Source organism: Contarinia nasturtii, unplaced genomic scaffold (genome assembly GCF_009176525.2).
Source record: "Contarinia nasturtii isolate CC-2019 unplaced genomic scaffold, AAFC_CNas_1.1 Cnas_scaffold_129, whole genome shotgun sequence".
In the NCBI taxonomy this organism is placed as follows: Eukaryota; Metazoa; Arthropoda; class Insecta; order Diptera; family Cecidomyiidae; genus Contarinia; species Contarinia nasturtii.
In genome coordinates this window covers 2,479,646-2,495,515 of record NW_022197486.1, presented here as the reverse complement: position 1 = coordinate 2,495,515, position 15,870 = coordinate 2,479,646, and the positions used below count along the sequence as shown (strand labels likewise).

Below are 15,870 nucleotides of genomic sequence, written 5' to 3'. Positions count from 1 at the left end.
TGTGGTAGATAGCTGAATGGAAAAGCGCAAGCAAACGGAACTCAGTGAGAGGAGAACAACGAGAAAAACATATATACACACAGTCTATGCCCAGGGTAGATTTTTTAATATTCCCAGTTAAAGGCTACCTTTCAGATTGAAACGTATATTTTATCCAAAAGGGAATCATCATTTTTCGCGTTCAGTTCGTTTATAAGTTGCTTTCTTTTCTTATACTATACATAGTACATATATTTGAAGTATCAAATCGAGGCAAATTTAAGCGCGTTTATCAACAATTTAAATGAAATTAAAGCAAAATACACAAAGAAAAAGAAAACTAACTAGAAAATGTATTTAAAATTATAATTCCGCGCCGAACACAAAACAGTTTTTTTTTTAAATTTAACGTCTCGATAATAACTTAAATTATCCGATTATACTTTTAATTTTGTTTTTCGAATAGAAATACAGTCGGTCGCATTCGCGTTAATTGGAAGTTAATAAACTTGGTTTCTCTCTTAAAAAAAGAAAAAAAAAACCAAAATATAATGATGAAGTTTAATTAAATATATCGTACGGGTGAAATAAATTTTCGTTTTTTCGGTGGAAGTTCGATTTTCATGTGTCTAGGATACTAGAAATAAAATAACGCGCGTGCATAACAAATCTTCAATCGGCAGAGCAGTTCAACAGTTGAAAACGAAAAAACCCAAAGAAAGTGAGATCGTAGAGCGTGGTATTGAAATCACTCTATTAACTATTATATATGATATGTAGATTAGTGTGAAATAACGGTTGAACAAATCCTTTCAAGCTTAATTAATGCAAAGAACGAATGAATGAACAAACAAAGAGGAAGAAGAAGATTTTACAAATATGCATATACCGTAATCTTTGAGCTAGTTCGTAAATGCAAGAATATTTATTTTTCATCGTAACCTTCTATCTCTTGCTTTATTTCTTTCACCTTTCTGAATTGTGTCTCGCGTCTCTGTTTTAATGTGATTTTTTTTTCGCTGGATCTCCTTGATTTTTAGTTAAGAATTGACAGAATTCTCCAGAGTTATCGTTTTATTTTTAAATCTTTTTCTGCTCTTGACTTTGCTTTTTCCTATTCCTCTTTTTTCCGCTTCGCGGTTTTATATTTTCTCTTTTCATTTCGATTGGTATGATAGCTTTTGGTTTCAATGTTATATGTTGATGAATAAATTGCTTTTAATTTTGTCGATGGATAATGAAAAAAAAGAGAATAAATTTAATCATTTAAGTGCGCACTTCTTTTACTCCTATTTGTAAGCGAGCGGCACCTGAAACAAAAAAAGAAGATAAAAACGTATGTGAATCATGACAGAAAGAATGAAATCTGCCATTATTTCGTTCTGTCTAAATTCTGTTTCTTTTTTGTTTCACATTCTCTCCTATCTCTCTCGTTTCGGCGATATTCATTGTGTCTGGTGTTATTTTTTTACTTTGAAGTTCTCTATGGTTTTCTGTGATTGAAAAGAATACTCACAATCACACACACAAAAAAGGAGTGGAAAATCACTTTCGATCTCTCGAAAAACCATTGGAATAAATTTGAATTGATTAAAATTAAAAAGCTTTCATTTTTTTCTCATGTTTTAACTGTATTTTTTTTCTTTCATTATTTTCGTGGTTGTTATGGTTGTTGTTGTTGTTGCGGTAACATTGTTGCTTCGTTGCGTGTCCCGTTCATATTGGCGTGCAAGCATGTCTGTTGCTTTTTCTCTCTTTTTCGCTCTCTATCGCTTTGAATTCGTTCACTCCTCGTCTATATCATCTTACTCCACATATTTTGTCTCTCAGTTTTTTGAGCGCCGTCGTCGTTCTTTGTTGTTGTTGTTGTTTATTATTAATCTTTATATTGTTGTTGGCTCCGTTGAATTCGAATACATTTACCGTTATTCTGTAAAACTGTCAAACCAAATAAGAGGTAACATGGTAAATGTTAATGGCATTTAAATGACAATAAATAAACGTCTGCCATACAAATAAAAGTATCAAGTGCTTTCCGAACGAGAGGGCAAAAAAAGAAAGAAATCTTCTCTCACTGGCCTGAAATGTGAGAGAGACAGTGAATTTACTCTCGTTTATCGTCTCATTTCTCAAGTATTACAGTAAATAAAACATACAATAAAACTCAATAAAATATATATATATATACAATGGACAAACAGTGACAATTTTTTCTCACTTCGTTTCGTTTTTGTTTTCTTCATTCGTTTGTTCAGTCTCTCTTTTTTACTTCGTCCTTTTCGTTATCACAGACCGATTCAAACGCTTATTTGTTGCTCAAGATTTTTCATTGGTTTTTGAGAATGGTCACATCATTTTCTAAATCCCTTGTGCGCGGAAGTGCGCGCGCGCGCTCCCTCGTCCATCCATCGCTTTCAATTGCACATTGAGCCACTGGTAAATGACCTACCCATAGCAGCGATTCATTGTTGGGCCAGTTTTAAATGGAAGAAAGAGAAAAGCACACACAATAAAACATAAGACCAAATGAAAATTGTAGATACCAATAAAAATGAAAAATAAAGAGAAAAATTGTACCACAATGTATTGAGACAAAGCAAAGCAAAGCAAAATAATCGTAAAAAAAACAAACTCACTCTCTCATAAGTACACACAAGGAAAGCACACATAAAAAAAATACACCGAAAATAATACAAACGAAGAGACAAAAGAAATAAAATAATGTAAGCACTGAGAAAATTGGTGTTTAATATACATTTTCCATTATTGTGTATACACCGAATATAATATCTGAACAGTGTATTCTCAAAAATGAGTGCGCAACTAGTTGTTCCTACCCCCAAAATAAAAAAAAAACAACAACCACCACCACCGCCACCATCAGCAACAAGAAATACGACCGAACCAAATAAAAAAAAACGCATGTAGACGATGAAGGCGACGGCGATAATGATAACAACAACAAATCCAAGCAATTTCATCAGAGCAGCAACAGTACACCATGCATAAGGCGATGACGATGACAATGCCATAGCATTGAACTGATATGAACGGTTATTATGGATCGTATTCTAAGATATAAGTATATTTCATATAAACAGTCTTTTCTACGTGGATATGTGTATACTATTTATTGTTGCTGCTGCTATTGCTGCTACAGGGAACAAGATGTGGAAAAGCTCAAGCGATATGCTAACGAGCACACTGTTTCGTTTTGTCGAAAATTTAGCGAAGATATTTTGTTTTTTGCTGTTCGCTGTATAGCGCGATTTCATCGCAAATTTTCATACACGAAAATTCGTACACACATGAGAGACACGTATACACTGTACGACGTGGATGTATTCATTTTAAAATCAGTATGAAAAAAACGCATACAAAATATATCGAGAAACTCTGGGGAAAACGAGCGCCAGAAAAAAATGAATATATATATACGCTAACAACTATGTTGCATACATAATACTACATGTACAACAATGTACATTTACTGCACACTAAAATAGTGCACTCAATTCCAATGATTTCGTCGCAACCTGGCTAAGTACACATGAAACGCCAAACAAAACGAATCGAAATAATGTAAATTGACACGTTTACTTTTCTCTTTCCCTTTCTCGTATCGCATCGGATGTGCGACGATACTGCAGCAAAGCGCGCACGCTTTTCTTTGTTTCTTCCTTTTGTGCGCGAATTTTTGTGCAACGTTCTCATTTTTTGTTCGTTTACGTTCATTTTTTTTGGGTACATTTTTGTTATGCTTCACTTTTGCAGCCACAGAAAACGATGTAAAGATGAAAACATATTGTGAACGCGCTTAATAGAAAGATATGTTGCTTTTTCCAACCGAAAACCACCTAGATAATTTGAAAGCACAACGCTTCAACAAGCATTCGCCCCTATTTCATTCAATGCATTGCCCTGAGTCAAACACATGAACTCCCACTCATATACTCAAACTTAACCGATTTTAATATCCTTTGTTCAATTAACTACTTTCACATCACGTACACTTGACTCTCATCGTAATTCGCTTCATTTATGTGGTGCACGATGACGCAATGGTGGACAAGCACAGTATATTAAACTAATGAATTGAATATACTGTAAGTGTGTATAGTTTGTATGAGTGGGTTAGATCCCATTGGAAAAATCAAGGATTCGAAAAACGGTACCTTTATACATTTGTCACAGAAAGAATAGTTCGTTTTGCCATGTATGGGTGGTGGTGGATGAATATGTGCCACAACGCCTTTGCCAAAAGTATATGTGACACAAAAAACCAGCCAGTCAAACGCAAAAGCTAATTCAATTTAATCATTAATGTTCGTCTGAGTCACCGGTGTGAAAGTGATGCTGGTGATAATATCATTTTTTTCCCTTTCGTAGGCTAAACGAAATATGAAAGTGGAAAAATGGAAAATAAAACAAAAGCCAGTGAAATGGCAAAACAATGGATTCGATATGAAAAACGAGCCAAACGAAACGAAATGAATCGCTTGCACACAAAAATGAGAGTCCGAAAGAGAGAAAAAGAAAGAAAAGGACAGAAAACAATAACAACAACAACAACCAAAAGAATAATAATAAGAACAACAGCAACAATAGAAATCCTTTTGATCTGACCGAGAGCCCTCTGCTCACTTACATTTCACGTTCAATAATCTAGATCCTTTTGCAAACGCATACTTATTGTATTATGCATACCAGCATGTTCACCTTCATGAGCACAACTAAACATTCATACACGGCGCACATAAATGAATTTCAAATACCGAGAGACAGTTGCACATAGCACAAAATTGGGATCAAGAAAGCGCCAAACGTATATAGAAAAGCACACATACACACACACATACGCAATGACAGAGATAAATAAAGAGAGAAAAAGACACCATCGTCCAAATGAATGAAATAAAAAGAATAAAAGAGAATCACAATGAACGAATATCATTCGCTGCAAGCATAGTCGGCTGTTGCCATTGGCACATTCAACCTTGTTTATGTGGCTTTATTTATGCTTTCGGTCGAGAAAATCCTGTTGCTGCCTTCGCCTATAAATGTATTTTTTTTTTTTTTCTGTTTTCGTTTCACATTCATCGGTCGACAATGTTCAACATCAAATTTGTATTGGATTTGGTTCGAATGATGTGCATACAATGACATTTCACCTTTTTTATGTTTTTTCATTTCATATTACCGTATAAGAAAGATTTTTAGCGATGATGATGATGTCTTGTGGTTCAGTCGATGTCGTCGCGATTATGAGAAAATCCAAAATAAAACAGTTCTTTGTTCCATTTTGGTTACCCAAAACAAAACAAAATAACGATAATAAAACGAGCAACAACAACAGCATCCACCAAAGTATTGTAACGAGGAAAAGAAGGAGAAAAGCCAAAGACCAAAGACCATTTCAAAGCAACCGCATCTATTGACCATCGCCACACACACACGCACACACACAAATATATTGGCGTCCAAAAAAATTTCGATCTGAAACGATATCAGGAGATTCAAAGTTTGTACACGTTCTAAACGACCATTTCATATTACAAGAATGGCATTGACGCTTAGCCAATATCTTTTTCCATTCTAGTATTTTGAGCCCGTTCGAACGATTTGCTCACGTTCGCCGTGTTAAAAAAATGTTTCCCTGCAATTTTACTCCGTTTTGGCCCCGATGTGCTGCTTCTCATATATTGCCGTGTGGTACTCTTATTTTTTACGTCCTTCTAACTCTGTGTGTGTATGTTTTTTTTTTTTCACGGGCGACATCGACGTATGTGCGTATTTTTCTTTCTATCTCGTTCACTCTTTAGTGACGATGGTGGCGGTGGCAGCGTCGGAGATAGTGGTTGTATTTTGAGGGTCGCACTCCGTAGATCCCAGTATTTTGTTTGTGTGTGCTTTCATTCTTTTCTTTGTTGAATTGGCTTTGTTTTTGTTCACATTTCCATTATATTGTGCTTCGAAGACGTCCAAAAATATTCGCATAAAATGGAAATCTCGTTCGCGGATGAAGTGAGCGAGCGCACACAAATGTTAGCAAACGCAACCAAACGAGATAAGTCGAATAAATTCTGTATTATTTACAGCGTAGAAAAATCGCATCGTATGCTGTTTTTGCAAAGAAAACAAGAGAAAAAAAACGCGCACACATACATCGTTAAAAAACTATTTCTGGTGTTTTAATAAAATAAATCCTTGCGCTAGCTAGAAATTATTGCTAAACTTGCTCGAATCTATTTGTGGCATTCAAGCTTACAAGCCAACACCATCCCCTTCACTCTAATATGAATATGTAGGTGGTTGACATTTTGTTTATTTCATCGTTTTTTATTTTTCGATGCTTTCGAGTGTCTCTCTTTCACTCTCGATCTCTTTCCCATTATTTGTTTTGACTGTGTGCTTATGCCTCTTTCCATTTGTGTGTGTGTGTGTGTTTGTGTGGCGGAGCTGAAAAGAACAGAAAGTAAAGAAAACAACAACATTCACCCACCACATAAAGAACAAACAACAAAAATATTCTACATTTTAAATGTCGCAATAATCCTTGGTAATTTTTAATATCCACGCAATTTTCCATCGTACATTGAATCCAATACACATAATAATTTCTTGGGAAAGTGAAATAAAATGCGGAAATAACAACAGTAGCGGTAATGATAGCAACACAGTTTGGTCCGTATCAAGGCTTAGCAGCAGCTTTATTTCATATCTTACTGCTTTGATTCGACGGCAAACAGAATCCCATTCAAATTGTAGTGGGCTGTCGTTTGATCAAGCACAAAGTATTAAAAGATACTTATGGACATGGTTTGATGGCTTTTTCGGTCGGCCTTTTTTTCCATCATATTTTAGCCGTCTTTCTTTTGATGACTTCTTCGCGTTTTTTTTCTCTCTCTCATCATATTTAATTAAAATTAAAAACCGACGACATCATCACATTTGATTTGTAAAAGTAAAATGGAAATTTCCACACAAAATTTCATTTGAAAATTTATTCGCGAAGAATTTTTTTTTGTGACGAGAAGAGCCGTTTGTGGCACATGACGCAATATCTATCGGAATAGAGGGAGGGAGTAGGAGTTATAGAGCGAATGGTGCCATTGTCTAGTGCCATTGTTAACGTCGCTGTGTGTGTGTGTGTGTGTGTGTGTGAGAGAGAGAGTGAGTGAGTGAAAGTGTTCCAAAGAATACTGAATGGTTTGCGGTTTTGTATTTTGATGTTGAGCGTAACAATCACTTTGATGGCTTACCATATTAGTTCGTTAAACGACCTTTAATCAACATAACAATTAAGATCTCAACATATGGTAAAACAATGCGCTCCATTGAATTGATTTTATCTATTAATTTCCAATTAGTCTTAGTAAACAAAATAGTTTTAATTCAACTCAATCGAATAAATCGCACGGTGTAATTACTGTGTCATATCCTTAAACACATGTTCGCATATACGCTCTATCTTTCTCTCTCATACGCACTCCGAAAAAGAGTATGTGTTTGTGTGTAAATGTGAACATTCAAATCATTATTGACATTCTGCTGTATGCATATGTACTGGAACATTTCAATGGAGATATAATCATATTCTCAATATTTAGTTGGAACGTGCAAACTTTTCAAAAAATTTCCATCACAATGCGAAAATGGTTGTGTGTGTGTGTGCGTCGTTCTATTTGCTTGCTTGTCTCGTTATCATGTGTGTGAGCTTAACATCCATCGCTTTCGGCTCATTCATCATACATTTTGTGCTTAATATACCCAAGCGGAGAAGCCAGCAGTACATACATATAATGTGGCACGCACAAAGTTAGAGAGAGTTTGTTTTTTTTGGCGGATTTTCACTTATATTTCAATTTATTGTATGTATATGCTCGACGCACCAATGAGTAGGTGGTTCTCATTTTTCTCGCCTGTTATTCATCTTTTTTTATGAACGTAAGGTGTATTATCAACTTCATATCTCTGTAAGATGACGACAATTTGGCTCTATTTCAAATTTTCAGTTCACAAACTCAATCGCACCCTAACCAACCCCAACCAATAAGTTGGATTTCGGTTTATGAATAAATTTTTCACATATTTCTTCTATTCAGGCAAACAAATTTATTGATCAACATCTTCTTTATCTTTCTTGTCGGCAAAAAAAAGCATCACATGGCATGCGAAAGTATAAAAGTGTTTGTGTGTAGTCTCTCATCTAATAGAGAGTACACAGAAAGAGAGACAGAAATAGAAATATAAAAGGACGAACGGGCCTATAGAACAAATAAAAGGAGATGAAATTCAAACAACAATAGCACATTCACTGGCAAAATCAATTGTAAAACGAGTTTCCAAAGAACATCTCTCTATCCAAAATCGGACTTATTTAAATGTGTGAAGGTTTTTCTTTTCATTTACAATTTGTGTGTGTATTTTGTGGCGGGCACACTTCGGTACTGCCACGAGATGTATTATGTGACAATGAAAAGTTTAACAATGAAAACAAGTAAATGTTTTATTCCATTAAAATTACAAGGCGCAAATGTTTAGTTAAAGTATGCAGTACTCTGAGTATTGTTTCATTGACAAAATGTGACATGAAAATAATGGAAAAAAGTAAGAAAAAAATGAAGTAAATGTATCGCTCAAAATGTGCACGCCATTTCACAGTCTATCTCACATTTTTTGAGTAATTAAATTGACAATTTCAAATACTTTCGCATCGCCTTAGACATTTTCAGAGAGGTTTTTTTTCATTGCGTCTGATTATTATCATTTGCATATTTTCTTTTCTACCACATTATCTAGGGGCTCGGAACTTGAAAAAAAATTTCAAATAAATACAGTTTTGTATGAATATGGCAAATATTCCAAAATTTACGTGGTTATTTGTGATTTTATCAAGTTCGCATACATCAGCGATCTAAACACGCACAATACAAAATTCTATTAATAAATGTTGTTATTATTGAATACGAAAAAATGCAAGCAAAAAAAGTTATATATCTTTGAATAAAAATTAATTTGGGAATATGCGTGGTTAAACTTAAATAAACAATACATCTGAGCCCCTAGCAAAGTAATACAAAAAAAAGATCCCACACACAAAAATACCGAGAAAAAAATGTAAGCTCAAGAAGGTATACTAATCATTGGTTTGAAGTGTTTATTGCTTCTGAACAGTCGTCGAAAACGCTCGAGTTCCCGAAAATGTGCGTTTGATGTTATTTTTAGCGCTATATTCACCCATAAATGTCTCGGTATTTTCATTATTTTGTAGCTAATTTTTTGCTTAGGTATCCGTTACTAATGTTCGAGCTCAAACACGCGCTTTTTAGCTAACCCTAAAAAATTATGAATCACGCAACGCTGTTAAAACTACCATATTTATGAGGCACATTCAAAGTCTGAAAACACTTAAAATCACAAACAAAACTATGTTTGTGTGTAATGTGTAGATTCGAGTATATTTCAAGTGTATAAAATCGCACTCAAAATTGTTGTTTGTTTCGATTTTCATGCGAAGAGTTTTCATTTCGTTCAGTTCGCCGTCCGAACTTCGGATTGATGTTCGATTGTAAATTTTTATTCCTAGTTGTACATGTTTCATGAAATTTTTCCGAAAGACAAGCAAATCCGTCCAGTACAACAACGCCAAACATACGCCGACCCAAAAACAAACAACCCAATCGATTGATGATGGAGTTGTGTGGAGTGACGATGATTATGACGATGTGGGTGATTGTGTGTTTGCATCTGTGCTTTTTCCATATACTCATGTGGCCGTATGTTTATACAGCGGAATTGTTTTCGTGAACATCAGGTATGCGTCACACGTACTAACCATGAAATGGGTTGAAGTATTTCCGGAATTAATTTATTCAAGCGATAATTGATTTGGTAAACGTCTGCGATGCATATAATATCGTTTTCAATTTAATGTAATGGATATTTTTTGTGTACTTTCTTTCTCAGCTCACACATACACACAGTCTAATTTTTTTTTTGTATGATCGCATCAACACTAGAATTTATCGAGGCAAGCGTTCAAATATGAAGAATAAGAACGTGGCATGTACTGTACACGTATTAAAAACCATAAAACCAACAAATGCTCAAACCTTATCAGCGACATATAAAATGGCAACGAACAGTTAATCCGATCTGTGCACGCTGCAAAAACGTTGCAAAAGAGACATGGAAACAAAGAAAAATACAGAAAACAAGACCTCAGATAGAAGAAGAGTGCGAGAAAGAGAGAGAAATGGATTGAAAAAAAAAGAGTCGAAAGAATAAAATAAAATATCCGAACGATAACAATAATTTCAAGAGACACATCTCGCCAATGAATTTGTGTTGCGTGTCTCGTGCCATTTGGAAGGCGAGTGGAAATGAGATTTGTTGAAAAAGATTTGCCACCAGTAATGCTACTGTTTACATTGATCACAACTTCATTTATTTGCCCATTTTTCCACCATTTTATTGACACTTCAAGATGACATCAAAATCAGAACAGATTCGCTCTCACTCTCTTTCTCTAATTTCCTGTGTCTCTTTGGCACAGTTACTGCTATCGTCATAACAACTTGCAAGAGTAATACAGCACAACACAATCAAAAGCACACTGCTTTTGCGATAGATTTGTGCTTCGATCGGAATTCAATCATCAAGTACTTCATAAAAACGATTTGTATCGCGTGAAATCGCACACAGCCGGATGATTTGAAAGGCTTCACTTCGTTGTGTTCGTCGTCATCATCATCGTTGTAGAGCAATTTGGCACGTTCCAGTAAATATCGTTAGAAATCTCACTGATTCTCCGTTTTCGTTTTGTTGTTGTTGTTATTGCTTTTGTTCTTCGCACATTTTGGATTCGATTTCACACTCAATGCTTTATGTAGTGAGATAAAAGGAGTTGAAGAGTAAAAGGGAAGGAAAAAATAAACCATCTCAAGTAAAAATAATTCCACTCGACTTCCGTACAAAATGAAGCGCACAATTCGCGAAATGATATGGTTTTCAATCCTGCAACAAAATGCCATCGCACACATAATTTCATATTTGAAATAAGTGTAGCTTGTGTGATCCTGTATGTGCCAATGTTCCAATTAAAGTTTTTCGAAATGATTTCAATTGAATTTTCTGGTAAAATACAATTTTCAGTAAAAGATCACACATACACATCGCAAAAATACCATATACCAATTGTTCTGGATTGCTTATTTGTTTGAAGCTTGGCAACCATCTAGTCATGGTAGCATCTACCACCATCATTGACATTCCAATCAATCCAGATAAATTTGCTGACATTTTGTTATTGCGCTGCTGACATTGTACAATAATTTCGGTGTTAAAATTTGAAAGTACACGCAATTCGTTTGCCTGCTTCCTTTTTTGTGTACAGTAACAATACAGTATAGCAAAAACCACCAAAGTGTTCGTAAATCGTTTGCAAATGGTATTCCCGTTGGTGGTAAATGTGTGCACGACATTGCGGTGTCTCATCTCATCAACTGGCAAATATCGATCCATTTTATTACTCGCTCTTTTACCATATGTATCATATTCAATTTTGAAGAGACGGGTAGTTCTATTCATCATTCATCTATTAAACAACAATCGTTTGGTAAATTTTGATTGGCACGTAGGATGGAATGGAGCTTTGAAAGAGTCGCATTTTCACCGTTCATATTTATTTTAGATGTCTGATGGTAAACGATTTTTACATAACAATTAAATCCAGTGTATATCAATATCAGATAGTCTAGTTGTTAGCCCTCAAAAGATAGAAGAAGCAAAAAAAAAACCAAAGAGAAAAACACATTTCAACTACGAATGAATGATGAATATCGCGCGCACAAACGATGCACACTGGCATACAATAATATTGACAACATCATGATCCATTTTCATTAATTTACCAAATGTGCGCTTGTTTGTGAGTCGACGTCTAGATGAAACGCAAAAGCACGACGTGGCTCACATACAGCGCAATAACACAACATTATGATTGAGTTAATTGGAATATCTAGAAGGATTGTGTCGAATTATACACACTTACGTACATATATTTATACAAATAAAGAGGAAGAAGAGGAGAGAGAGAGAGAGGGAGAGAGAGAGGGAGAATGGACTACACGGAGAGATTTTCGATATGAAATTTCAAAGTGTTCCACACACGAAACGCAAACTATGTTCTTTTTATTATTATGAATTTTGATGGGGAGTAATAATCAAATAATGAACGTATTGCCATTAGTAATGATCCATAAATATTCTCAATGTTGTACAAATCACTATATTTATTATTATTGTTATTATTTTATTTTCCACTTTGTCCCTCACGCATATTATGTTCTCTTTTATTTCTCTTCATTCATGCGCACAGATTTCTCGCTCTATCCATCTCGATTGTGTGGCGAAAAAAGGAAATAAGCGTCAACTGGATTGGAAATAAATGCGATTTTAGGACGAATTTTTTTTAGAAATCAACACTATCCTCATTGAAAGTTAACCGAGAGCAAGCGTTAAGCCACCGAACGTTTTAATAATTATTAAGTAATAAAGACTAAACACAAATTTACAAAAATGTTGCCTACAAATGTGGGCGCTTTCCTCCGAAAGGTATGTATATTTGTTTTATAACGTCAATTATTGTTAATGTAACACAAATTCATAAATTCACTTCTTTTATCCGCCATTGTTCTTATTCTTGTTGAGTGGGTTAAAAGTGTTGCGGAAAAACTATTTTCTTTACCAGTTTTGATGTTTTCGATATTAAATCATGATGATGACTTATTACACGAATGTTTCCATGAATGTTTCGAAAATGGAAAAACATTGTTCATTTAATTACACGTATACTTTTATATAAAGATTCATGAATACTCTCTGTAATTACGTTTGGCTTTTCACTGACAATTTTGCTTTCTCAAACAAACTAAATTGATATTTTTAATCGAAGCACTCAAACATATAATAAATGTGTACTGGATAAGGGTTGAAAGGATTTGAATGGAATGATTGTTCAATATTGTTCGTCCAATCCATTATCACTCGAACAAATTGGCAAACAGTGCATTATTTATTATGTCATTAACAATGCTTCTGAAGAGCTACTTGCCATCATCATGATTTTGTTATTGATGATAGTGATAAGGAACATAATAGTAAAAAAAAGAATGAACAAAAACAACAGATTTTACACTCCATAAAAAAGTTATAAACAATAAAACTGTCACTCGTCGATTTCATTTGTAAATCAAGAAATCATAAATTGTTTGTTCGCACAAATAAATCAAATAAAAAACTGTATGTTGAATTCACAAAACGTTGAATAAGAAGTTTTACAAATGAAACCAACGTTTTGGTAATATTTTTTTCCACGATTTGATCTTCAAAGAAAATGATTTCAAATTTTCAAACATTTCATTTTGCAGCTTTAAATTTTTTTATTTTGATTTGAAATTTAGTTTAAAATCCAAATTCTTGAAATTTTCGTTTAAATAAATAAATATGATAACGAGGCGATGCGATTTGAATTCATTCGATTTTTCAAGGGGCAAACTCACACCCTAATTCATTTAAATAGCAAATGTGACTGGATACGAGAGTATCGTGTGCAAATACAATTCATTCGATTTATAACGCATTGCCATATTTCAATTTAAATGACACATCAAGAACGTTGAACAATGTGCAAAAGGCATTGGATTGCATCACATATACGTGGATGGGTGGATCACAAAAACAATAACATCAATAACAATAAAAAAAATTAGTGGCTCTTTTAGCAGTCACTTGAAATACACTTATGCTATGAATAAGCCCACATATTCGCATCAATGCGAAGACTGAGTGCGGGCGAAGAGAACAAACGAAAACTCAATAAAGCCGATTAAAATTTTATGCTTGATTATACTTGCCAATGGGCCTATCCGCATATTTTACGATCATCCATTTATGTATGTTATATAAAGGTAAAATACTGTTTGATATTTAACCATTGCGATCCAAAAGCGTTCTCGATCTTTATCCCAAAAAACATATTTCCATCGAATTAATATGATATGTTTGCATTTGTTGGAAGAGGCGGTCAGCATCCATTAGAAATATATATTATAATGAATGCACCATCAAAACAAACAATGCACATATGTGTTACATCAGCAAAAGTGATTATGATTTGTTTGTATTTGTTAAAGCTGAAATATTAATTACTCTATAATGTTGGTGTTCTCGATAAAATCGTCTGATACTCGTGAACATTGATGATGCACACAGTATCCATTATCCTTTGATGTGATGCTTTTATCAAATATATAGAGGTTTCAATATATATTTTATAGAAAAAGAATACGTGCTACCAAATATTTGGCCCAAAACATAACAACAAAAAAGGATTAATGTTAAGCATGTTGAAAGCATTTGAAAAACTACATAAAATTTCATATTTTGCTGCCTTTATATGCAAATAATCCCATTTTATTTATCTGCTAGTAATCACAAAGAATCCTTCGATCCAAAAATTTATTTAATACACTCGAATTTATCCATTTTTTGTTTGTTAAAATGTACCAATTTTAGGGTTGTTGTTTTTTCTCCGTTTGATTTTGCTATATTGAATGACACCATTGTGTCTGGTGTCTTTTCATTAGGCAGTACTACCAGCTTAGAGAATAAAATTGCGTCAAAGGCGTACGCCTTTCAATAAAAAAATACATATTTTAGTATATGAAAGCGTATGCCTCTAATATCTTGGCGCATCTCGACACTTCAATATAGCATGCCCGATGGCAATATTACTATTATTGAAATACCGAGACAGTAGAGGCGTACGCTTTCATATACTAAATTATGTATTTTTATTGGAATGCATACGCCTTAAACGCATTTTTATTCTAATTGAATGGAGATTAACCAGCTCTCAAGAGATTTACTATGAATCAACAATGCAGATTAATATCATGAACTACATAATAATAATAATATATAATTAATATGTTGGAAAATCGTGTGCGATGGATGAGGATAATTTTTGTTTTCTTATTGAAACACAGATGGTGACAGATCCACCAGCTAGCGAAATTGACAATACCGGGGCTTTTGATAGGCTCAGACAAACACTGTCTTCTTCCCTACTAACAGCTCAAGATAGAGGTAAAATTGATATGCATCCTGCATATAATTTCATAAATTGAATCAGTGAAAAGAGAAATATTGTTTTTTTTTCTCTTTTCTCATACGATTTCTAATTGCTTATTAAAACATTTTCGTTTCCGTTTCCATTTGCATTACGAAATAAAAAAAATCATATCCCATTTTCGCTAACTAAATTTAATGACGATTTCAATGGATGATGTTGGATTTTATAGTGACAAAAGTGTCACCTAGGCCTTCAATGACTCCTGACGCAGAGACTTTGAGTATGATGCAACAAGTACAACAACAGCAACAATCACAATCAAATCAATCGAATCAAGTTAGTAGTAGTAATAGTAGCCAACAAAAACCCGAACCGGGTAAAGCTCCAAGTCGTGCTGGTACGTGCCGCGTTTGCTTAAAATCATTTAAACCGGACGATTTTAGTAAAATTTGTGCCGAATGCCAACAAAAAGTGTGCGAAGATTGTGCCAGCTATAGCAAATTAGACGATAGCGAAGATGCGGTAAGTTTTTTTTACTTCTTCTTCTTTTTGATATTGGAATCGCTCTTTTGATCTATATTTATATAGATACGTTAGGTAGTAGAAATGTATAGATAGATTCCGAGAAGATTTTGCGCGCGATGCGAATATGTGCAGAAAATGGAAATGTGGGGGTTTGGTTAGAGCACACGCACACGCAATATTCATGAAGAAAAAACAAATTGTTTCTGCTGTTGCTGTGGTGGCGGCAT

General features: G+C 34.2%; 1 protein-coding gene across 2 annotated transcripts in view; it reads left to right on the top strand.

Annotated features, from left to right (window-relative positions):
* Nucleotides 1-408: 408 nt before the first annotated feature.
* LOC116340185 (regulating synaptic membrane exocytosis protein 2) overlaps nucleotides 409-15,870 on the top strand; it is a 39,629-nt gene continuing 24,167 nt past the window's right edge. Inside the window, exons 1-4 of one of the 2 annotated variants that reach the window (XM_031766512.1) lie at nucleotides 409-700; nucleotides 12,362-12,597; nucleotides 15,033-15,132; nucleotides 15,348-15,640. In XM_031766512.1, the coding sequence (XP_031622372.1) occupies nucleotides 12,562-12,597; nucleotides 15,033-15,132; nucleotides 15,348-15,640 (429 nt within the window). In that variant the 5' untranslated portion in view covers nucleotides 409-700; nucleotides 12,362-12,561. Of the gene's footprint in view, nucleotides 719-12,361; nucleotides 12,598-15,032; nucleotides 15,133-15,347; nucleotides 15,641-15,870 lie in introns of both variants that reach the window. The other variant, XM_031766504.1, reaches the window with a different exon arrangement.